The 25,596-nt window shown below is 43.5% G+C and overlaps 1 protein-coding gene across 1 annotated transcript in view; it reads left to right on the top strand.

Moving 5' to 3' along the window:
• The first annotated feature begins 4,914 nt into the window (after window positions 1-4,914).
• The window catches only part of LOC149445109 (cytochrome P450 2C8-like), a 36,059-nt gene continuing 15,377 nt past the window's right edge, over window positions 4,915-25,596 (top strand). Inside the window, exons 1-5 of the mRNA XM_089654155.1 lie at window positions 4,915-5,117; window positions 7,447-7,609; window positions 11,941-12,090; window positions 12,360-12,520; window positions 22,410-22,586. Coding sequence (XP_089510281.1) covers window positions 4,938-5,117; window positions 7,447-7,609; window positions 11,941-12,090; window positions 12,360-12,520; window positions 22,410-22,586 — 831 coding nt within the window. The 5' untranslated portion in view covers window positions 4,915-4,937. The remainder of the gene's footprint in view (window positions 5,118-7,446; window positions 7,610-11,940; window positions 12,091-12,359; window positions 12,521-22,409; window positions 22,587-25,596) is intronic.

Genomic DNA, 25,596 nt, shown 5'->3' with positions numbered 1-25,596 from the left:
ACTGATAGGCGGCATTGATAGGTGGCACTGATGATGCTGCACTAACAAGCGGCACTGATGGGTGACCCTGCTGGGTGGCACTGCTGGGCATAGGTGGGTGGCACTACAGGGCACAAGTGGGTGGCACCGATGGGCACAGGTGGGTAGTACTGATGGGCACAGGTGGGTGGCACTGATGGGTACAGGTGGGTGGCACTGATGGGCACAGGTTCGTGGCACAAGTAGGTGGCACTGCTGGGCACTGATCATCAGTGCCCTGATGATCAGTGCTGGTCACTTCTCTGAAAATTGCCGGTTATCGGCAGTACTTTCCGCAAGCTGTGAAAGCGTGAGGAAAGTGCAGCCGAAACCCGGCAACTGTATTTACCCGGTGATCTGCTGTGTCATTGGACACAGCTGATCACGTGGTAAAAGGCCGCTGTGATTGGCCGTTTACCGTATCATGTGATCAGCTGTGTCCGTAGGCTCTGGCAGCGACTGGTACGCGCCGCTGGGGGTGCGCAGGAGGCGTGTTCTGGAATGACGTCCATGGACGTTATCCCAGAACTAGAAAAACGCACTGTAGCATCTTTCGGGAAGGAAGAGGTTAAAAAAGTAAAGTTACTGTTAACTGTTAATTGCCTGGTCTGAAGTTCCTAAAAAGGGTGTATGCACAGTGCATCTGAAGAACAGGGTTTGTAACAGAACATGTGGGGCTGAGTTAGAGGAAGATGCAATACATGGGAATAACAGACAAAGTACTGGCCAGTGGAAGTTATTGTGCTGTTGCTGTAGCACAACCTCCTTGGGAGTAGCTAACTTTTTCGTCACCCTACAGCTCTGCACAGCCAGGTAACACACATTTACTTCCACACGTTACACTCAGAGTCAGTAAACAGTTCTTGAGCTTGGTTTTGTGATTTTATAAAAGGGGACAATAACTTGGAGGGGATTGAGGAATGTATGGGATGCCCAAGGAAACTGAAAACTTGAGGATGAACTCCTTAGCAACTATATACAGTTTTGGATGAAATAGTCTCTCTTTTAAAAGCATTCCAGCTCTTTGGTGTACCCGCTCAGACTCCAAATTAATTCTCCTCTTCGCCCAGCTGCACTAAGGATATTTCTTGGGCAAGGGGACCCAGAAGCTGCCAATATAGAATAGTCCCAGATGAGAAGCTAATTGTGTTTTCCACCTGACTGCCCTCTCCCCTTATCTGGCCCAGGGGGTGTAAGACTACTCACACTATCCTCTTCTGGTAGCTCAATGGGTTGGTGGCTGCCTTCAAGCCTTTAAATGGCCTGGCTCTTTCCTTGCTACTCAGGATGTCCTCCCCAGGAGACGGTGATACAGTGAAGATCCTCTTTTCCAGCACCTGCCTCTAGGAAGGCTCCTTCCCAGGCTCTGCACTCCAGCCTCTTACTCCATCTTTCACCACTTATGTTGGACTCAAACATGCAGCCCATCCCTAATGTTGGCTGTCACATAACTGCAGCTCCCAGCCTGAAGTTTAGGCATAAGTGCAGTTCCACTTGTCCTCATATCGGGTGATAAGCCCCACCCATAATCGGTTTGTAGCAGCTTCTAGTGTGCTACTAGAATAGTGTATTGTATTGCAGGTAAAATCATTGTGTATGACTGGTAATTTGCTGACACTGTGATTGAGGTCGAGTTACAGCAGGTCAGCTGGATGACTTAACAGGTTGAGACTTTATTGCCTCCTCCTGACCCTGGAGGACCACAGAACCTTTCAAAGGTCAGTAGACAGGAAGGGGTAGACGTAATCTGCATGTTTATGTAGGTTCCACCAATACCAGGTTTAGAGGCCCTGGTAGAATGTTTGATTGGTCCAAAAATAAGGAAGAGTCAGGCTGACAGAGGAATTGGATGGAAGATGGAGTGCTGAGGAGACTGTGCCAGGGCGGGGGGCTCCTAGGCTGGCCTCCAGGCTGGGCTTAGGCTGGATCAAGAGGATGCATTTAGCAGTGCAGCATTAATGGGATCAAGACCTCGAGGCAGTGGAAGCAAAGAGGACAGACTGAGTACTTCAGAACACCCAGGGATTCTCAAAATGAGAGACTGTTATGTGTAGCAAGCTTTCAAAGGACAGCGCTGTTATGAATCCTTCATGCTTGTCCTGGAAGATCTTCCGAGCAGCCAGGATAATGTCTGCAAGCTGTGGAGCTGGGAGCAGTTCCACAGGGGAGAGGAGACAACTTTGCATGTAGTTATAAGAACCTAAGCTCATTTTTGAGGGGCTGCGAAATCCTCACCCATAAAAGGCTTTTGCTACTGATCCACAAAAATCCGCAAAAACTGTCCAGGAACTGTTTCTTTACTTAGGAAGGACGTTCCCCCCCTTCATTGGTTCGAGCCAAACTGGGCTTCCCATAATCCCTATTACCCTATCTAAGTTATTTCACCTAATAAAATAACACAACCAAGCTCACAGACTGTTTACAGACTGTGGATGCAAGTGTGGAAAATGCATGTTGCCTGGCTGTGCAAAGCTTAGGGGTACCCACAACACAGTGGCCCTCATAAGATTAGCGCTACAAGTTATACCAAACTTATGGATGTAGTTGCACCATGAGCTTGGTGTCATTCTTTCCAATAAGCAATTAACACTTTAGTAAAAGCGATCCAGGTGACTCTACTGCCTCCCAGTCATACTTACAGTACCAAGAAGGGCTACACACTTCCCTCCGCTGCCATCAACGGTGGTTCGTGGGCTCACTTGTTCCTCTTCGGAGCCTAAAACCATGGTAAATGGCAGAGAGAGCTTCACACAGAGGAGATGGAGGAAAAGCCATTCCCCAATCCGCTCTGTGACTAATGAAGTTGGAAGAGATGATCATCACTTTTGATCTGTCACACAGAGGACAGGTCTTGTATCCGTATCACTTTTTTTTTGCTTAAGCAGTTTTTCATTGTTATACATGTTTACAATGAAATTTGGTCCTGTTGAGACTAGGTTTTTTTTATTTATTGTGATATGATATCTTTATCTATGTTCATAATGTATATGTTGTAGCAGGGTCACAAACAGGGCACAGTGCGTTATGATTTAGAGGGGTTCATTAAGACCATGGTATGGTTTTATCTCTTGTTGTCCAACTGTAGAAATAAAAACAAAATGTCACCTTTGCAGTGGGCTCCCCAACACAAGGGTTAAATGCTCCTTATGTGTAGGGTTGAACAGAAAGGTAGCAAATACTTCCTTACTGGTCCCAGCAGGGTTCCTCCAGCTCTGTGACCGGTCCCCTACAGCCTGCTCTGTAAGCTGCGACTGGCTCTGGTCACACTCTGGAATCCGATTCTTAGTAGGACACGTTGTGGGGACAGAACCAGCTGGGTCCGAGTGAGAGTTGACATGAATGCATTAATGTCTTTTCAGAATTTGAGAAGATCAGGGCATGACCGTCATATGTGAATTAGCTATCCATTATTGTCATAATTGCGCCAGCTGTCTGGTGACCAACCAGTATAAATGGATTCAAGCCTTCTAGGTGTGTGGTACCACTTGTGGAAATGTTTCTGGGTGGATTCTCAGTGGGAGATGTCTTGGGGAGGGGGGAGAAGGAGTAGAGCCATTGATTTAGGAGAAGGTAATCTCAAGAATGTGCACAGGAAAGAGATAGTTACTGCAAGGGCCTCTTTCTTTCATTATTAACCACTTGCCCTTGAGAAGATTTATCCCCTTCCTGGTTAGGCCATTTTTTGCAATACGACACTGCATTATTTTAACTGACAATTGTGCGATCATACAATACTGTACATACATGAAATTTATGTCATATTTTCCCCCAAAAGAGTTTTCTTTTGGTGGTATTTGATCACCTCTGCATTTTTTATTTTTTGCGCTATAAACAAAAACAGACCGACAATTTTGAAAAAATTGGCCAAAATGTATTCTGCTATGTCTTTGCTAAAAAAATACCCAATAAGTGTAAATTAATTGGTTTACATGAAGGTTTTAGCGTCTACAAATGGCGATATATATACTGCCTTTTTTTTCATATTAGTAATGGCAGTGATCAGCGACTTATAGCAGGACTGCAGTGGGAATTCTGACACTTACTGCCACTGACATCTCCAGTGACACTAATACAGTGATCAGTGCTAATAAATAGCACTGTCACTGTATAAACCACCTCCCGTCTGGCCATTGTATATAAACAGCCGGATGGTGGCAGTGCAGGGTCGCATGGCCGTTTATAAACCACGATCCGGTGCCCGCTGTGTCCTCCAGACACAGTGGAACACCGATCGTCATACGGGACCTCTGTGTGAGGTCCCGATCAAGTTAGTATCCTACTTATTTCTGTCTGCTAAACGAACCATTGCTCAGGCCTGAAAGAAGCCATTAGTCAAATTCCAGGAAATGAAAGATCATATGACCACCTCAGTGGTAAATTTAAAATTGTCCAGTGTCTTAATAGAATCCCACTTAAAAAAGTCTCAAAATTCTGGAACCTTGAATCAATTATTCCCTTCTCTACATCAGGCCAGCTTAGGGCACTTGTAGTGTGATAATTGAGGCAGTCCTGGATCAGTAGGAAGTTTCTTCCCCTTTCCCCTCCTTTCTACTCTTTCTGATTCTTTCTCCTTCTTTGATATGCTTTACGCTGGGATATCTGGCCTCTGGATTATGAATGCCCTACTCTGGTCTAGACTCCCAATCAGTTAACTGAATTTAACTGATTATTTGTTCATTCCTGCTATTCTCTTCAATTGATATTCTGTGTAATTGTGTTGTCCCTCTTTGTGAGCAAACTTGAGCATGTTTTTCTTTGAAACTGAACTGAAATTATTGCACAGAAAATAATTAATTGTGGTTCATAAAATGATGTAGAAAAATGATGCATATAAACAGCATTGCATGACGTCCGTTGTTGATATAGTTTTTTTATGTTTTGTTTATATGGCAGGTTATTGACAGCACATTCCAAGGCCAATGGATTCCATGGATTCTAGCACACTAATCCTGACTTTCTGTGTCATCTGTCTCATATTATTCTTTATGAGGAATAAAAATAAAAAATATAGTCACCTGCCCCCAGGGCCTACCCCTCTTCCTTTTTTGGGAAATGTACTGCAGTTGAATATGAAAGATCTGACGAAGTCCTTCATAAAGGTGAGAGTTTGAGGCAGCAACTACAGGGGGTGCAGCGGGTACATATCTACTGAGATAAGGGGGATCAAATTTAGCTGTTCCACATTGTCACGTTCAGGGAGTAAGACCACCTAGGACTGTAACTCAAGAACTAGCGGGCCAGTGGCAACAACTAAGCAGGTGTACCCAGGTACCGTTCCTTGCAAATGGTTGTGTGTCAGAGTCTCAGGATCTAAGGAGTCACCCAGTCTTCACCAGAGCCACTGGAGAGTGTGGATGTTGCACTCCATAGCAGCCCCCAGCGTGTAGCTCTCTAACACATCCATATGGGCACAGTGCAACCAAACAGCATATTGGAAGGACAAGGGGTATGCACAAGATACTAGGAAGCAAAGGTAACCTACTGCAGCAAGTTGGAAAGGACTGCAGGAAAACAAACAACAACATTTCTGAGAAGGGCAGACACATACAACAGGGAATGAAGGAATCCACGGACAGAAACCAAAGGAAATATCACTGCACAGCCAAAGGGAAAACATTGAGAACAAACACAGGATCAACAGACACACAAAATATGATAGTACTCAAATGTCGGTGAACACCACAGCAATCAAAGGGGTCCTGTTTCTACGTCAAGACACATTGTCCGAACACTAACAAACAGGTTCAAAGGCTTAATATATCTAAGTTCAGGGTGGATAGGCAGGAACCTGAGCAACTCGGACAGGAGGCAAAACCTGGCGCCGGACCGATGTGCACAGAAGCGAGACACACATCTGTGTTCTCATTGAAGTCAATTCTCAAAAATGAAATGAATTTAATATTTTCTCTAACACACTAACACACAGGTGCAAAGGCTTAATAATACCTAAGTTCAGGGCGGATAGGCAGGAACCCGGGCAACTCAAACAAGAGGCAAAACCTGGTGCTGTGTGCTTTTTTTTAATAAACAATTTAGCCAGTACCATTGGAAATATAATACCTAATATAAATTAAAGTGGTATTAAACTCAAAACCAAAAATGTAATGTATATTGCAGTTTACCACTCCTTGGATGTGGTGGCTGCATTGTTTTTTTTGGGGGAGTTTGTTTTTTTTCACCTGGGGATGCAGCCAGTAACACACTTCCTGTCTTGGGGTGTCTCCAGTCCACTAGAGGAGCAATGGAGACACATGTGGTCAGTAGCATTGTCAATCTTGGCAGAGGATTGTGCTGAGCTAGATGCACTAACACATTTAGATGGAGTTGACTAACAAATTAAAGTGAACTCCAGCTAACACTTTCTAAGTTATAGCAAGTGTGTGTGTTACATAAATAAATACATTATAAAACTGATCATTGTAAGCACCTCTGTCAGTGTTAAATGGTTTGTCTCAACTCTCTAATTGCCACTTTGTCTGGACTGCTTGGTCTGTAAAAGGAGAGTTGATAAATAACAGACTTACTGGAAGGATCACAAGGTGAAAATAAAGAAAACATTATGACAAAAACTAAAAAAAAGAAAACTAGTGCAGCTACCACATCTTATCAGTGGCCTCTTTCAGCTGGATATCACACCCTGGCACAACGCAAAATTGGTTCAAGAATGGTTTGAAGAGCACAACAACAAGTTCAAGGTGCTGATCTGGCCTTCAAATTCTCCAGATCTCAATCCAGTCAAGCATCTGTGGGATGTGCTGGAAAAACAAGTCCAATCCATGGAGGCACCTTGCAACTTACAGGACTTAAAGGATCTGCTGCAAATGGCTTGGTACTAAATACCACACCATACCTTCAGAGATCTAGTTGTGTCTGTGCCATGAAGGGTCAGGGCTTTTTTGACAATAAAAGGGGTACTTACTCACTACTAAGTGGGTCATCATTATGTTATAGTTGATCGGAACAGGCAATCATAATAAGCCATTAGCCATTTTCTAGCTCATAACCTCCATATGTTATACCCCTATTCCAACTCCTCAGCTACAAAGGTAAATCACCTTCACTTTGCATACAGAAACATACAAACACATACACAAACATTTTATATATATATATTTAAGTACACCATCTGATCCTAAATATATTTGTAGTTGTAACAGGGATGCAAAGTGAACTATAGACATGAGATGATGATTGGATTTTCAGGCAAGCGAGACCTATCTGACCTACACTATGTACTACACATATACTGTATATGAATATGTATGCAGTCCTATTTAAAATGTAAACTCAATGAAAAACACATTCAATAATAAATAGACCAAGAGACTATCTTCCGTTTGAAGGCTTTTCAACATATTGCAGACAGCAGGTGTGAAATTCATAGTAGGTATATCAGTTACAAATAATGTTTTGTTGTTTTGTCCACAGCTTGCGAAGATCCACGGAGATGTGTTTACTGTCCACTTGGGGAGCAGAACAGTGGTGGTCCTACATGGATATGATGCTGTGAAGGAGGCTTTAGTGGACAATGGAGATATTTTCGGTGACAGAGCAAAGGTTCCGGGAGCACAACTTGTGTTTAAAGACTATGGTATGTAACACCTCTAATTACATGTAAACTTTACTAAGAAAACCATGAGATCTACCAAAGGTAACCTGCTGATAAAAATGCTAACAGGCTGGCTATTATGCTTATCCACTTCAATACTTTGTAATTCATTGACCTGAAACAAGTAGTGAACAACTCAAAGCATTGAAGCAAGAGCATCAGTATGATAGCCAGGGGACTGCCATTGCCTGAAAAGTCAGCAGTGGCAGGCTTCATCTTTCTCTCACAAAAAATTTCTGATAACTAAGTGCACCCCATGAAAACTGTAGGCTTTTTTCAACAGATTTGAACAGGAAAACATTAGAAATTCATTCAAACACATTGTTTGAATGAATATTATTATTATTATTATTACATCGAGTTTATATAGCGCCAAAGGGTTTGCTCAGCGCTGTACAATAGGGGGGACAATACATGGCACAGTACAACAAAAACAGACAGTGTACGAGGGGTAAGAGGGCCCTACTCTTTCAAGCTTACAATCTAGGAGGGAGGGGGTAGTGGAACAATAGGAAGTGGCTGAGAGGAATGAAGTGGCTGAGGGGGATGAAGTGGTGGGAGGAATGAGGGAGAATGGCCGTTAGGTGAGGGTGGGGTAGGCTTCCCTGAAGAGATGGGTTTTGAGGGAGCGCCTGAATGTGGGGAGGGAAGGCGACAGTCAGATGGATTGGGGCAGTAAGTTCCAGAGGATAGGGGAGGACCTGGAGAAGTCCTGCAGTCGTGCATGGGAGGAGGAGACCAGGGAGCAGGATAGAAGGAGGTCCTGTGAGGAGCGAAGGGTACGGGTAGGGTGGTACTTGGGGATCAGGTTGGTGAGGTAGTCAGTGGCAGTGTTATGAACGGCTTTGTAGGTCAGGATTAGAAGTTTAAATTTGATGCGTTGGGCAATCGGGAGCCAGTGGAGGGAGAGGCAGAGGGGGGTGGCAGAGGTGGAGCGGGTGGTGAGGTGGATGAGTCTGGCCACTGAGTTCAGGATGGTCTGGAGCGGGGAGAGCCTGCACTTGGGTAGGCCAGTGAGAAGAGAGTTGCAGTAGTCAAGGCGTGAGATGATGAGGGAGTGTACAAGAAGTTTGGTGGTGTCTGGGGTGAGGAAGGCACGTATCTTGGCAATATTGCACAGATGGAGCCTGCAGGTGTTTGCAAGTGATTTGACATGAGGGAGGAAGGAGAGATTCGAGTCAAGAATGACGCCAAGGACTTTGGCTTGCGGGGCGGGAATGATAGTGGTGTTGGTGGGGGTGATGGATAGGATGGGGGGGGGTGTGGGCAGGGGGAAAGACGAGGAGTTCAGTTTTGGAGAGGTTAAGCTTGAGGAAATGGAGCGACATCCAGCCTGAGATGTCGTTTAGGAGGTGAGTGATGCGGGCGGAGATAGTGGGGGTGAGGAGAGGGCTGGAGAGGTAAATTTGGGTGTAGTCATCATAGAGGTGATAATTGAAGCCATGGGAGTGTATGAGTGTGCCCAGGGAGGAGGTGTAGATGGAGAAGAGAAGGGGTCCAAGGACAGAGCCTTGGGGGACCCCAACAGAGAGGGGGAGGGAGGGGGAGGTGGCACCATTGTAGGTGACGCTGAAGGAGCGTTGGGATAGGTAGGATGAGAACCAGGAGAGAGCGGTATCTCTGATGCCAAGGGAGAGTAGTTTATTAAGGAGGAGGGGGTGGTCGACTGTGTCGAAGGCCGCAGAGAGGTCCAGGAGAAGGAGGACAGAGTAGTCGCCCTTGGCTTTGGCGTTTAGTAGGTCGTTAGTGATTTAGAGGAGGGCAGTTTCGGTGGAGTGTAGGGGACGGAAGCCGGACTGTAATGGGTCAAGGAGGTTATTGTCAATAAGGTGTGCGCTTAGGCGATCGTAGACTATGCGCTCAAGGAGCTTGGAGGTGAGTGGCAGCAGGGAGATGGGTCTGAGGTTGTTGGGGTCCGCGGGATCCAGGGAGGGCTTTTTGAGGATGGGGGTGATATGTGCGTGCTTTAGGGGGGAGGGGAATGCGCCAGTAGAGAGGGAGAGATTGAAGATGTGGGTGAGGGAGCGGATAAGGGAAGAGGGGGGTGACCGGAGGAGTTGAGAGGGGATAGGGTCCAGGGGGCAGGTAGTGAGGCGGGCTAAAGATATCAGGTAATATCAGGTAAAGATGATATATGAGAGCAAATTAAACATAAAATTGACTTGGTGTATTAATCTCATAATCTAAAATTAAGATTCTAAATGTATAAATGTGCAGATTTGTCATATAGAAAACGTAAGTGCACCTTTACACTTATCACCCCTTCAAATCCATGAAATTAGAATTAGATGTTCCAAATGTGGTGAAAATTATTAAAATCTTCCTGGGGAGTATGCAGATGGAACCTGTCTTACTAAAAATTTAAGCATCTAGGACAAACACAAATTTCCCAGCACACTTACCAGCCAGCCCGCAAAAAAAAAAGGAAGCAATTGGCTGTACAAAAAAGTGGCAACCACCCTAATCTTTAACCAGCTTTTGCAGTAAGGTGCATAGGGAAAGTTGAATTGGATGCAGGGATACACTGGATGACTTCAGCTGCCATTGTGCTTTTGTTGGGCATCCTGTGCATCCCTGTACCTTTAAGGAGAGGTGGGCTTCCTCAAGGCAAACCTGCCCTTAATCTATGCACTGCTATATGTGCTCCAACTTGGGATACACTGAAAATTATAATGGTAAGACAGCAGTACACATAGGTGCCTTGACGTATGCACTGTGGCTTACACAATATGTTTGCAAATGTGCACGAACAAAACCCTCTGTTTTAAACGGGAATTGTTAGACAGGGCAAGTTTGGTGTTTTCTCAGGCTGGCTGGTAAGTGTGCTGGGAAATTTGTGTCTGTTAGGGATGTGCATTGCCCTTTCATGTGAGCCTTACTGCAACGACTGGTCATAGGTGAGGTGGTTGCTACTTTTTTGTACAGTTAAGCATCTAGGGTCTGCTGGTGTTCTCTGCTGCCATGTGGCGGCATTGTGCCAAAATCAAAAGAGCTTTCTTAGGTTCTGAGAATAAGATTGCAAGAGCCTATGACTCTAATAAGGTATTTAAAAAAGATTGATTATCATTATTATCAGTCATTTCACCATAAGGAAGATAATCTATAAGTGGCATAGATTTCAAAGGACTGCTAATTTGTCCAAGACTCACCAACCCAGAAAATCCAGTCCAAGAGCTGACAGCTTGATGCTAAAGGAAGTTTCCAAGGCAGTCAAAATTTCCTCACAGGATCTGTAGGTAGCTACTGTATTTCAACAGTTGGGGTCAAAGTGGAGGCATTTACAATCAGAATGGTTTTACCCCAAATTAATATGCATAGGAAGTATGCCAGGAAAATCATGTGCTGTCCAAAAAGAACAAGAGCAATACAATATTTGTCACTGAATACATAGGCGAAGACCAGGTTTTCTGGAACAATGTGCTGTGTGGACTGATGAACCAAGATAAAGTACGGTAAATGCTAAACATGTATGATGCAAACCAAGAACAGAATTTGAGAAGAAACTCACACTAACTGGTAAGCATGGTGGTGGAAATGTTATGGTCTCTTTGCTGCTGTAGGGTCTGGGCAGCTTGCAGACATTGAATCAACCATGAATTCTGCAACTTTATAAAAGTCTGCTTAAGAAGAATATAAGGCTATCTCTTCAAAAGTTGAAGTAAAACCAGAAATTGATCTTTTAACATGATAATGATCTGAAACACACTTCAAAATCGAGGAATGGCTCAGAAAGAGGAAATTAAGGATTTTGGACTGGCCTAGTCAAAGCCCTGATTTAAATTCCAATGAAATAATGGATTTGAAATAGGCAGTTTATCCAAGAAGGAGTGGTCATAAATGGTATCAGAGACTAATGGGTAGTTATGCAAAACACCTACAAGACATATTTTCTGCTAAAGGGGGCAATAACTTCTGAGCAAACTTACTTTTTCCAGCTTACACCATTACATGTATTGATATTCTTGTTTAAAAAAAGCTTGAAAAGGTAAAATTTCCTCCTGTTTGTATTAGCTATATTACATTTGTCTGTTTGAATAAAGATCAAGAAAACAACTTCAATGGGGGTATAATATAAATAATTGTTTTTGGTGGGTCCTCTAGACTTCAGCTTTAAAGAATATGTATTTTGTAAGGGTTTAATAATTTTATGTGCATTTGAGACAGAAAGCGAAGGGAAAGCTCCCCAAATTAATAGGACAAAGACAAAAAAAAATGTTTTAACTCCTAAGTATGATACCCAAAATGAAAAAAAATTTGGCTTTACATATACTTCACTTCAATAATTATTACAAAATGCTAGTTTTTGTCAACAGGAGTGATGCTTAGTAATGGGGAGCGCTGGAAGCAGCTCCGGCGTTTCTCTCTCACCACACTGAGAAATTTTGGAATGGGGAAGAGAAGTGTTGAAGAGCGGATCCAGGAGGAATCACGTTGCCTTATAGAGGAGTTTAGAAAAACAGCAGGTGGGTTTAAAATGTTCCCTGACCTGTTTGTCTTCAGGCTTTAGAGTGATTATCTGAAGAAACTGATTTAATCCAAGCATACAATAATACCGGCATGCTGGTTGTTAAGAGATATCCAATCAGGTTTAACTTTTTTTTCCAATTGGTCATCACAACATCTCTGCTTTTGTGTTCATTGCTTTTCTCTATTTTGTTATGCATTGGCCCCACTAATGATTCACTTGATTCAAGGAATGCATTTTATTTAATTTTATTTAATTTTCCTCTAGGTTCACCTTTTGACCCTACATACCTGGTGACCTTAGCAGTATCAAATGTTATCTGCTCCATTGTCTTTGGTCAACGTTTTGATTATAAGGACAAGAACTTTGTTGGTCTTCTTGCAATGTTGAAAGATGCATTCAGGATAAGAAACTCAATTTCTGGACAGGTAAAACATCTACTTTGTGCACACTAACTAGATTATGTTCTACCTAGAGGAGAGCTGTTATATTGGTAGCTAGAAGAGAACCTACATGTTTTTCTAACTAAGCTATCTTTTTAAATGAAATTCCTCTCCCTGCCTCCTCTTCGACTACCTACATCTTTTATAGCCAAGAGTTAGTATAAGAGTTAGTACAGTGATACCTCGGTTCACGAACGCTTCTGTTCACGAACAACTCTGTTTGCAAACAGAAGAGTTCACAAAAATTTTGCTTTGGTTCGTGAACTCCGCTTCGGTTGACGCACACAAGCCACAGCCATCTTCCCTGCTCTGACACGTGGCCGTGATTTCCTATAGGCGAGATCGCGGTCACAGACAGACACTGAGAGTGTACTGTGAAGACCCTTACAGTACTATACAGTACTGTACTGCACATCCCTGTGCACACTTGCTGTAAAGCTGTTTTGTGTGCCTTTTAGCACATACTGTTTTGGACATTAGTATGGCTCCAAAGAAAACAGAGCAAACATGGTGGTAAGAAGAAAGTGAGGAGCAGTAATGAAGGTGACAAAAATGTGCAGAGCAAGCATGTTGTTAAAAAGAAAGTGCAGAGTGGTAATGAAGGTGACCAGAAAGTGCAGAGTGTTAATAAAGGTGACAAGAATGTGAAGAGAGGTAATGAAGGTGACAAGACCGCGTGGAGCGGTAATGAAGGTGGCAATAAAGTGCAAAGCGGTAATGTAGGTGACAGGATTGTGCAGAGCAAGTATGGCAGTAAAAAGAAAGTGCAGAGCGGTAATGAAGGTAACAAGAACATGCAGAACAGTAATGAAGACGAAAAGAATGTGCAGAGCAGTAATGAATGTGACAAGAATGTGCAGAGCACGCATGGTGGTAAAAAGAGAGCAGAGCAAGAATGGTAAGAATAAGGTTGTGAAGAAAAAAACCATTGAGCTGAAGAAGGAAATTGTAGAAAAGCATGACCATGATATTTGTGTGACTGATCTGGCCTCGGAGTACAATATGGAGAAGTCGACAATCTCGACTATTTTGAAGAAGAAAACTGCCATCAAAGGAGCTGATGTGGCAAAAGGATGTTAACCAAGCAGAGGACACAAATGTTGGAAGAGGTGGAAATAACTTTTCTTAGTGTGGTTGAATGAGAAACAGCTGAAAGGTGATAGCATTAGTGAAGCTATGATCTGTGAAAAAGCCAGGAACTTGCACAGTGATTTATTGCAAAACAAAAACCCTCTACAAGTGCAGCAAGTAAATAATTTAAAGCCAGTAGAGGGTGGTTTGAAAAATTCTGCATCCACAGTGTGACGAGACATGGTGAGGCTTCCAGTTCTGAAAAGTCAGCTGCAGAAGCGTACAAGAAAGAATTTGCAAAATTCGTGAAGACAGAAGGATGCGTCGCTCAACAAGTGTTCAACTATGATTAAACAGGGCGTTTCTGGAAAAAGATGCTGAACAGAACCTAGATCATGCAAGAGGAAAAAGCACTGTAAGGGCACAAGCTCATGAAGGACAAATTTACTTTTTTGCTGTGTGCAAATCCAAGCGCCGATCTGAAGATTAAGCCACTACTGGTGTACCATTTCAGACCCCTCATGCATTCAGGGAACAGAATGTGAACAAGGCCAGACTGCCTGTCATGTGGAGGGCCAATGCGAAAGCTTGGGTCACAAGGCAATTGTTCATGGAATGGCTGCACGAGGTATTTGCACCCACAGTAAGAAAATATCTTTCTGACAACCAACTGCCTGAAAGGTGCCTTCTTCTTATGAACAATGCCCCGGCACACCTTCCAGCCTTGGTGGATGATATGGACGCTGCTTATAACTTCATAAAGGTCAAGTTACTCCCCCCAACACGACACCTCTTCTGCAGCCCATGGACCAGCAAGTGATCTGCAACTTCAAGAAGCTGTACACAAAGGCATGCTTCACTAGGTGTTTTAATGTCACTGAAGAGACGTCCTGAAAATCTGAAAGAATTCTGGAAGAAACATTTCAATGTTTTCCACTACATCAACCTCATTGACAAAGCCTAGGAAGATGCCACTCACCGAACCTTATTATTATTATTATACAGGACTTATAAAGCGCCGACAGTTTGCTCAGCGCTTTACATTATGGAGGGAGACAGTACAGTAACAATACAGTTCAATACAGGAGGGATTAGAGGGCCCTGCTCCTTGGAGCTTACAATCTAGGAGGGAGGGGTTAGTGGTACAAGAGGTAATTAGCTGTGGGGGATGGAGTGGTAGGAAGAGTAGAGGATTCCAGTATTAGCTGGGGTTGGGGTAGGCTTCCCTGAAGAGATGGGTTTTCAGAGTGCGCATAAAAGTGAGCAGAGTAGGCGATAGCCTCATAGATTGGGGTAGGGAGTTCCAGAGGATGGGTGAAGCCCTTGAGAAATCCTGGAGATGAGCATGGGAGGAGGAGACAAGGGAGCTAGAGAGTAGGAGGTCTTGCGAGGAGCGGAGAGTACGGTTTGGGTGGTATTTAGAGACAAGGTTGATGATGTAATTAGGGGCAGTGTTATGAAAGGCTTTATACGTCAGTGTTAGCGTTTTGAATTTTATCAGTTGGGCAATTGGAAGCCAGTGGAGGGATTGGCAGAGAGGGGTGGCAGATACCTGTAGGAAACTGTGGCCAGAATGTGTCACTGAATGTGACTTTGAAGGGTCTGATGCAGATGTAGTGGAGGAGATTGTGTCCATGGGCAAGAGTATGGGTCTGGACTTCGACAGTGCAGACATAAAGGAGCTTGTTGAGGAACATAAAGAGGAGCTGACCACAGAAGAATTTTCTGAACTCCACAGTGAGCAGCAGAAGGTGCTTATTGAGGAGAATTCCACTGAGGAAGAAGACAGGGGGGAGATTAGCAGTGATGCCATAAAATCCATTATGGAAAAATTTAATGAGTGTCATGATTTTTTTGAGACGCACCACCCCAACATAACTGTAAAGAACAGAGTGTTGAATCTGATGAATGATAATGTGGTCTCTCATTTCCGGAGGGTTATGCAGCGCAGGAAAAGACAAGTAACATTCGAAAAATTTTTCACCAAAACTGAACCTGCAGCTAAGAGACAAAGAAGAGAGGAACCCCCTGAAGAAAATCTCCCCAATGTCCTTATGGAGGGGGACTCTCCCTCCAAACAATAAGCGCCTCCCACCCGCCTTCCTGTTCTCCACGCCAGAAGTCATCTCAAGCAAGGTTAGTGTTCTCTTTCTTCATACTGTAATGTACTTTGTTTCATATTTTTGTGCTTCAAAAACAAACAAAAAAAGAATGGGTTCACCTTATTTACATTGAACCTTATGGTAAAATTTGATTCAGTTGGCGACCAAATTCGGTTTGCAACCACATTCGTAGGGGTCAGAGTGGATTAACCTGATTTACATTGAACCCTATTGGAAAATTTGCCTTGGTTTGCGACCAGAGCCATGGAACGAATTTAGTTCTTAAACCGAGGTATCACTGTATTTTCTAAAAGTCAGCAATGACAGCGCACATTGTTTTCTAATATAGGTTACCCTATTAACTGAAAATCCCCCCCCCCCCACCTTCTTTTTATCTGTTTTCTGCCTCTTTTTTTTTTAGAAAGGTCAGTAATATTAGCCCCCATACTAAAAAAGTATCTTACCCCCAATATTTCATATTTCTGATATGTGTCTGAGTTACCATGTACTTATACTAAAAAGTACAAAAGTATCCTATTCTCTTTGTATTGGACCCTTTGTGTGAAATACCTGGTAATCTTACCAGTTCCCCTGCTTTACTATTTACAACTGACCAAGCTATGCATAGAAGCATACCCATTCCAGCATGGTCAGTTTTCTTCTTTGCAGTGACAGTGTTGATGGGGGAATGCCTCCCACAGTACTATTATGTTCTGCCAAGAGGGAACCTTACTGTAGCCACCAGCAGTAGTAGCATTTACACTATCTGACAGGCTGGTTGCACCAAAGTAGATCAATGGATTGACTTGGATACAACTAGCCTACTTATAGATGCATCAAATCTCAACTGATCCCTGCTGAACTGGCCTAGATTCAATCCAACTATGGCCAGTTTTAGCTTGGTCTCACAAATTGCCACCACCAGGTTCCCCTGGTCATTGCCACCACCAGGTCATGATCTGTCCAGTTACATGAATACTACTTCACTTGGCTAAGGGAAAATTCCATACATGTGCTCTGGCTAATGCTGGGTGAAAACCAAGTAACCTATCAATATTTTTTTAGATCTTAATTCTAACATTTCTTCTACATTCAAACAAAAACACATACTTTTTTCTGCCCTTTTTTGTTTTATTGGTAGTTGGATACAAGATTACTAAATGTGATTTGATTTATATTTTGTACTAAATGCTTATTGTAAGGGGTGACTGTCGTATTAACACTTGAGGAATCCATTTTTAAAGCACTGCTATGGCCTTACTGTGGCTATACAACTGATTTAAAAATAAGATAACCAGCCCATTTATAGAGCACAGCAGTGTGCTTTACAAATGTTCCCCGAGCATCAAAGTCCTGGAGAAAACAAAGGTCCGTTTATTTTGATGAATGTGGGGAAGGGGAAAGTTGAGAGAAAAGAGCTTGGTCACATGACCTGCCAAAGAAATGTCATGGCCTCTTTAGGGCTTTATAGAGGGAACACTACAAAGGACACTGCAGGCTCTACCCTAGAATCAATAAATGAAGCATGTTTAGCCAGACTAGAATTCATTAAATGAAGGGTCACTGTGTGCAACATTCCACTGCTCCTGTACAAATGCTTTTGCAACTAGAAGTGAAATGAACCCGAATTGCTGACCATAAAATCAAAAATAGGCAACATCATATACCTTTTTTCAGAAATATGATCATTAAAGTGAAAGCTTTTCTTTAATCTCCTCTTTCCAAGTGATCAAACATAAATATTGAACTATATAGCGAGTTACTGAGCATGATGTGTTTTACCCAGAGTATACCAGCCTTTAGAGATGTGCATGATGGAGAAATGGGTTTTGTTTCGTTTCGGATTCATACGTTAAGTTAATAATTTTGTTTGTTGTCATATTTGTTGTTCAAAAAATTAGTTTTCAGAATTTGTTTTGTATAATCAGATTCATTTTTTGTTGTTTTCAAATCAAGTAGAAATTCAAATTCTATTTATTCTATTCTATTCTTTTATTTTATTCTATTCTTTCCTATTCTATTTTCTATTCTATTGTATCCCTTTATTTTCTATTCTATTCTATTGTAAAAAGCAGCCTAAGTAGGAATCATCATCCTTTTTCACTTTCATACCTTGCTGTATTTTTGCAATATGTATCCATTTCAAATTCAAATTAATTTTCAAATTCAAATAATTTGTTTAGTTATATATTTTTTTTGGATCTGTTGAAATTCGTTACTATTGTGATTTGGAAATTCAGATATATCTCTTCAAATCTCTGAATAACAAACATTTTGTCTGAATTTCGATTAGTAACAAATCTCACATGTTTACCAGCCGTGTCACACAACAATGCATCACATGATACATAACATGATGTATAACAAAACATGTAATGTGACATGTTGGTGTGCTGGACCCTCCATTTAGAATTCAGGTTGACACTTTTTCACTGCTCAAGTAAGGAGTCACTATGCTCCCCTGAGCTACCAAAGTCAGTGTCCACCTACAGACTAGGGCCAGCAACACACCCACAGCTAAGTCCCTGCTGGATCCTCAGTCAGGCCTCAGCTTCAATCCACAGTCTGAACTTCCATAGCATCACCTACCTCAGTCTCCATTGCAACTGTAGCTTCCACTGCAACCACAGTTTGAAACCCAGGAGCTTCAGCCTCCACTGCAACTGCTGTCTCCTCTACATCCATAGTTTGAACATCCATTGAAATTCCTTCGCACCTGCAACCTCCGCTGAGACTTTTCTGCACCAGTCTTGACCATTGGCGGACTGACAACTCACGGGGTCCCCGGGCAATAGGGGATAATGGGGCCCCTGTGTCCTCGCCCACACTTAAAAAAGCCTATGAAAAAGGTACCAGGGGCATCTCATGGGGCCCCCTACTGACCCCGGGCCCTCGGGCAGTTTCCAAATGGTCAGTCCGCCCCTGGTCTTGACTGCACCTGAAGTCTCTACTGTATATTTTCTGAACGTCCGCTGTGATCATTTTGCACCTGTAGCCTCCACCACCACTCCACTTCACCTACAGTCTTTGCTGGACTCAGTCTAAGCCTAATCTGTGCCTACTCTGCCTACTCTGCTCCAGAGCCTCCAGCCTCTGCTGCACTCACAGCCTCAAACCTCATTATCTGCTGTGGTCTACCCTGTAGCTTGTATCTCTCTCACACTCAAGTTCTTCATCATCTGGCACCTACACTCCTCCGCAACTGTGGATGTCTTTTAAGTGACCTCAGGGTAGCCTGTAGACAAGCCCAAATCCCAGTGAGGGTATCCCTGACAGAACAACAGCTACCACTACAGGTTATACTTTATAACCTGGCACCTACCCTTCTTCCTGACTGTGATTATCTGTTGATTGACCTTGGGGTACTTTGCATCTAGGCCCAAACTCCCGTGGGTGATCCTTGGCAGAACCCCAGCCTCCACTTGGATTCCACTTACAGAGGAAGCGTCCACTCAGAGCAGCCACTCAGAAGAGCAGAGTGTGCGTGTCAACCCATGAAAGTTTACTCAAGCCAACATAGACACTTCTCAGCTGCTTCTGCTTTTCATTGACCCTCTGGAGGTCTTGTCAAGCAAACATGACAGGCCATGCAAGACTGCCTTGTACAATACTTGCAAGACTTGGATTATCATCTGGATCTCCTGCAAGCCCCCCTGTGGACCCTATCAACATCCGCCACATCTTCATCCCCTAAGTAGATTCAACTCCAACTGAATACCTCTTCCTCGGCTCTGCACATCCTTTTTTCTTGGTGGATCTTGAGAGTTGCTGGGGCTTACTTAATCAGTACAGAATTTACTTTTAATTGCAGACCCAGAACTTCCCAGCTGACTGTTCTAAAGAGGTTTATGTAATCTATCTCTCTTAGATGGGGAACCTTGGTCTAATCTTCTCCCCTCTGGTTTACAAGTTACCTGAGTTCCAGGCTGCCATTCACTGAACATTGGATGAGCTTCCTCCATCGCTAATGCTTACTTTCAACTTTTGTTTAGAATAACAACTATATTTTGGCAAGGGCTACATCACCCCCCATTGACTTCTCTATCACATCGAACAACGCTACCATCAAACCCACCCCGCAGGCCAGAGTACTTGGTGTCATTCTGGACTCCAACCTATCCTTTCAGCCCCAAGTCCAATCTTTAACAAACTCGTGCAGACTCCACCTCCGCAACATCGCCAAAATACGCACGTTCCTAACCCCAGAAACCACTAAACAGCTCATCCACTCCCTCATCATATCACGACTCGACTACTGCAACTCCACTGGCCTGCCTCACCGCTGGCTATCCCCGCTTCAGTCGATCCTGAATACGGCTGCCAGACTCATTCACCTTTCCAACCGCTCTGTCTCCGCCACCCCCCTCTGCCAATCCCTCCACTGGCTTCCTATTGCGCAACGGATCAAATTCAAAATCCTAACGCTGACGTACAAAGCTGTCCACCATACTGCCCCAAACTACATCACCGACCTAATATCCAAGTACCGCCCATCACAAACACTCCACTCCTCACAATACCTGCTTCACTCTAGTTCCCTGGTCTCCTCCTCCCATGCCCGCCTCCAGGACTTCTCCAGGGTGTCACCCAACCTCTGGAACTCCCTGCCCCAACCCATCAGATTATCACCTACTCTTCTCTCCTTTAGGCGCACCCTGAAAACCCATCTCTTCAGGGAAGCCTACCCCACCCCCTGCTAACTTGCCGACCTCCTCCACTCTTCCTACCACTTCATCCCCCACAGCTATCTCCTCCTGTGCCACCATCCCCTCCCTCCTAGATTGTAAGCTCGAAAGAGCAGAGCCCTCAATCCCCTCATGTTTTGCATTGTATTTGTATTGTTCTGTCACATGTTCTGTCCCCCTCTGTAATGTACAGCGCTGAGCGAACTATTGGCGCTTTATAAATACTGTATAATAATAATAAAGGGCTATCTAATTGCATAAAAGACAACCTGGTACGTAAAGAACTACCTGCTTCCCTAGATGATGTAGTTTTTCTCACCAGATCGATGTTGAATTTAAGGAACATTTCTAGAAAATAGTAGCGTACACTTTTAGTTCCTCTGCATCAAAAAAGGTTCCCACCACAAACCTTCATCAGCAAAACCCATGCAACTCAGACAAACTTGGCATTCCTCAGAGGAAAGAACTTGCCACAGCACTGAGAGCCTCTGCATGTTTCTTGCATAGAAGGGGCATTTTCTCAACCTGTGCCCCTGGCACCCAGGAAACCCCCAGTTTTTATTTGCTCTGGAGTTGGGCCTAGTAGATTGTTCTTTTTCACGTTCCTACTTTTAACATCACTCTCTATGACAGAGGGCGGTTAATTTCAGTTCCACCCTTTATTGACTTTGAAGCCAAGGCTAACTGCATTGGCAGTTTATCAGGGGTTACTCCTTTCTAGTTGCGCCTAAAACAGCACTGACCTATAAGGATCCCAAGAATTGGCCTTTCAAAGCAGTAGAAGTTATGAAACTAAGAAATATACTGTACCTTCCTAACTGGACTAGCTTCCCATTAGCCAGATACTACAAAACCCTTCTTGCATTCTCATTCTCTCCTGCACCTACAATCTCATCCTCTACAGCATCCAAAATACCCACTGCATCCAGAGTTTGAACCTCCACAGGCCCAGTCTCTATGTCTGTGCTGCAACTGCAGTCCCTGCTGTGTCCGTTCGAAACCTATGAAACACTGCATCCAGTCAGAACATGTTTTTGAACCTCTGCTGTACTTCCTCTACACCAGCAACTTCTATTGCATTCAGTTTGAACCTCTGCTGCCCCAAGCCTCTGGTGCACCCTTACTTCTGGCTACCCTGTGCTGCATGCCTCTCTCATGCTCCAATTGTAACCTGGCACCTGCCCTCCTCAAAGAATAAGAGTATCTGCTTGTTGACCTGAGGTAGTCTGCAGACAAGCCTAAATGGCCATAAAGGGGGTGGGGGCTTGTGATCTTTGTGAGAGGCAATAAACGTTGGTACATGTTAGATTACGCATTACTTAACATGCATGCACTTAAAGTTTTACTAAACCCACAACAGTGAAATCAGTCTGTATATGCATTAAAGCCAGCTTGTATACGCACTGTGGAACATAAGGGGTTAATCCTCTGCATTGTTTAAAACCGCTGTTTGATCCTGACTTCTCTGATCCTCCCCTTCTTCCAGTGTCCCCTCTTATCCCCTGATAAGACATATCATGTGGAGTCACTCTGCGCATGCTCAGTTTGGTGTGTATTGCTACAGAGGGTTTTTTTTTTCTTGGGAGAGTGCATTCAATCAGCACAGGGCCAATCAGCACTGTCCAGACAGAGGTCAGGGGTTCTGCATCCCCTGCATCATCTGCAAAATAAAAACTCCTCCTACAAATTTTAACCAGGACACTGATAGAAGTCACAAGACTGCTCTAACTGCTGATAAGAAAAGGTATTTAGCAGTTTATATTTACTAAAACAATTGCATTTCCATGTTCTGTGTACTATGGGAGACCAGATATAGTGAATGCAGGGTCCTGGGTTTAGTAACACTTAAACATGAAAAATATATATGATGCTATGGTCACTTTAAAGATCCCATAATGCTAAATGTTAGCAGCTATTAGTATTATAAGAATGAATCAGTTACTGTTCCTTCAATGCAAATATTGCAGTAATTGCATTTATATGACATACTTTTTTATTTTTAATTCCCAAAAATAGCTGTTCAATTCTTTTCCTAAAATTATGCATCATCTGCCGGGACCACATCATCAAGTGATTCAGAACTTCTTCACTCTGAATGAGTTTGTGATGGATAAAGTAAGAGAGCATCAGAAGACATTGGACCAAAACTGTCCCCAGGACTTCATAGATTGCTTCCTTATAAAAATGGAGCAGGCAAGTAAGAGCCAAGTCACAATACATTGGGTTTGTAGAGGGCTTGCCCCTTTCTAGGGTACATGTAGGCCATTAAGCATATGTCAGGGCAAAATTAAAAAATATACAGTATGCAGTCCTTTTATGCAGTACTTGCATTTCACCCAATATTGTTTCTCTTTTTTTTTGTATTAACAATTTTTATTGGTTTCCAAGTAAATCAAGTGTTACAGAAAACAAAGGGAAAATAAAACAAGCAAAACATAGAAGTACATCGATGGCTAAGATTACATTTGGTCAGGACCAGTGGAGTCATATAGTAACAATGCAAAAAAAAAAAAATCATGGTCTTACAATTTGGGCTGGCATAGAGGAAGAGAAGGTATCCCACGGGAGCCAAATCATCTCAAATACAGCAAACGAACCACTATGTGAAGCAGTCAAACACTCCATCTGTCTTACATCAGCAATAAGTTTATACAAAGTTGGCAATGAAGGTGGAGTAGAGGATAACCAACACATAGGAATACTTCTCCTGGCCGCTGTTAGCACATGTGCAGCAAGTTTTCTGGCCAGTTTAGATAGACCCGGGAATGGCAAGCCCAGCAAAAAATGCAGTGGGTCAAATGGGAGAGAAACTTGCAACAATGATTGCAACAAGGAGCGGACCTCTTCCCAAAAAGGAGCAATGGAGCTGCAGGTCCAAAAAATATGATAAAGAGAGCCAGAAGCGCTACTACAACGCCAGCAGGCAGGAGAAGCACTCGGATTATAAACATGAAGAACTTCCGGGGTTTTGTACCACAACATCATAATCTTGTATATGTTTTCCTTAAAAACCACACAAATAGAGGATTTAGATGCATTATCCCATATTTTCTTCCACGTTAATAAGTCAATATCACGTTGTATAAATTGAGACCACCTACGCATATAAAGGTGAGCGTCATTGGACAAAGGGGGGGCCTCCATAAGAATTTTATAGGTGCTAGAGACAATACCCCTTTGATGGGGACCTTCCATACATAGACGTTCAAAGGGGGTAGGTTTCCCCAAGCTCAATGAGGGTGATAGAGTAGAGAAAAAGTGGCGTATTTGAAGGTATACATATAGATGATGAGGGGGTAGAGAGGCTTTCCTCTGGAGATCCGAGAATGAATGTAACTTACGAGTCACCGGGTGTACCAGGTGACGTAGTTGAAAAAGGTTAGATACTACCCAGAGAGACATCCGGGACATGGCCATATTGTCTGGAAGATTAGGGTTATGAAGGATATTTGTCAGTGGGGAGCATTGAGAAGCCAATGTGAATTTAGCCTTACATTTCTGCCAAACAGTCAATGAAAAAAGCATGGGGCCTAGGAGTGAGTGGCGAAAAGAATGGACATCCACCGCCGAGGTCGACCAGAGAAGGGAACACAGATGAACTGGGGACAATTGTAAAGACTCGATCTCAGTCCATGTATTGGGAGGGTAGTGAATGGACCATGACAGAAGAAAGCGAAGGTGGGTTGCAAAATAGTATGTTATTATATCCGGTGCTCCCAAGCCTCCCCTAGAACGTGGGGAAAGCAGAACAGAACGAGCAATCCTGTGCCGCCTGTTGTGCCAAATAAAATGTAAGAAAGATTTCTGAAGGGAGTGAAGCTTGGACATAGGAACGGGTACGGGGAGGGTTGCAAACAGATATAAAAGTTTGGGTAGTACGGTCATTTTTAAGACATTAATACGACCGAGGAAAGAGATAGGCAAGGCATCCCAGTGTTTCAGGGAGCGAGAAATTGCTATAAACAGTGGGGGAAAATTGGCCTCGTATATGGATTGGTAAGAGGAAGTAAGCTTGGTGCCTAAATATTTTAAAGAGTGGGTGCACCACCGGTAGGGAAAGGCTGCCTGAAGGGAGGAAAGAACAACAGGAGAAACATGTATTGGAAGTGCCTCAGTTTTGGACGTGTTGACCTTATAACCTGATAAAGCCCCAAATTGTTTCAAAATTTTGTGCAAAATCGGTAAAGAGGTGTGGGGACTCGTAAGTGTGAGGAGGATGTCATCTGCAAATAATGATAATTTGTACTCATGAGAATGGGATTGTATCCCCCGGATATCCGGATTCGACCTGATGGCAACAGCCAATGGCTCCAGACAGAGAATGAACAGCAGGGGAGAGAGTGGACATCCCTGACGAGTGCCATTTGACATCTGAAAGGGGGGTGAGAGAAAGGAAACTAATCTGACCTGTGAGAAAGGGGATGAATAAAGGGCCTTCAAAGCTGCAACAAATGAACCCCTGAAACCAAATCGCTCCAAAACCATGAACATGTAAGGCCAGCTTAAACGGTCAAAGGCTTTTTGGGCATCCAGGCTCAATAACACAGTAGGGGTAGAGGAACGGTTGACCAGATCAACCAGATCAATAGATCTCCTGGTGTTATCCGCAGCCTGTCTGGCAGGTACAAAGCCCACCTGATCTCTGTGAATGAGCTTGGAAATAATACCGGATAGTCGATTGGCCAAGATTTTAGTAAAAATCTTATAATCGGAATTAAGTAGGGCAATAGGGCGATAGTTATCTACGATAGAGTGATCCTTATCAGGCTTAGGAATAACTGAGATATATGCACGGGAGAAGTCAGTCTGGGGTATGATTCCCTTAAATAGATCTCGGTAAAGGGATAGGAGATGAGGGGCCAGAGTACCAATAAAAGATTTATAGTAGGAGTAGGGCAGTCCGTCCGGTCCCGGGGCTTTACGAGAAGGGAGGTGCTTAATTGTATCCAATAATTCCTCTAGCGTAATATCCGCATTAAGAGCGTCAATGTCTGAGGGTGATACTCTCGGAAGTAGCAAGGGGTCAAAAAAATTATCAAACGATGGTTGTGTGAGAGAAGGGTGAAGGTCCGGGGTTAAACAGATATACAATTTCCCATAGAATGAGCCAAAAAGGGTTGCCATGGCCCGAGGATCATAAGTAGGGCATCCATCAGGCTGTATTAGAAGGTCGGGCATCGTGGAAGGGGACTGGGCTTTGAGA

The sequence above is a fragment of the Staurois parvus genome, unplaced genomic scaffold (genome assembly GCF_062004578.1).
Source record: "Staurois parvus isolate SC_StPar_1 unplaced genomic scaffold, SC_StPar_1.0 ptg000746l, whole genome shotgun sequence".
Classification (NCBI taxonomy): domain Eukaryota; kingdom Metazoa; phylum Chordata; class Amphibia; order Anura; family Ranidae; genus Staurois; species Staurois parvus.
Note: the sequence above shows the minus strand (reverse complement) of the source record. Positions and strands in the feature narration are given on the sequence as shown.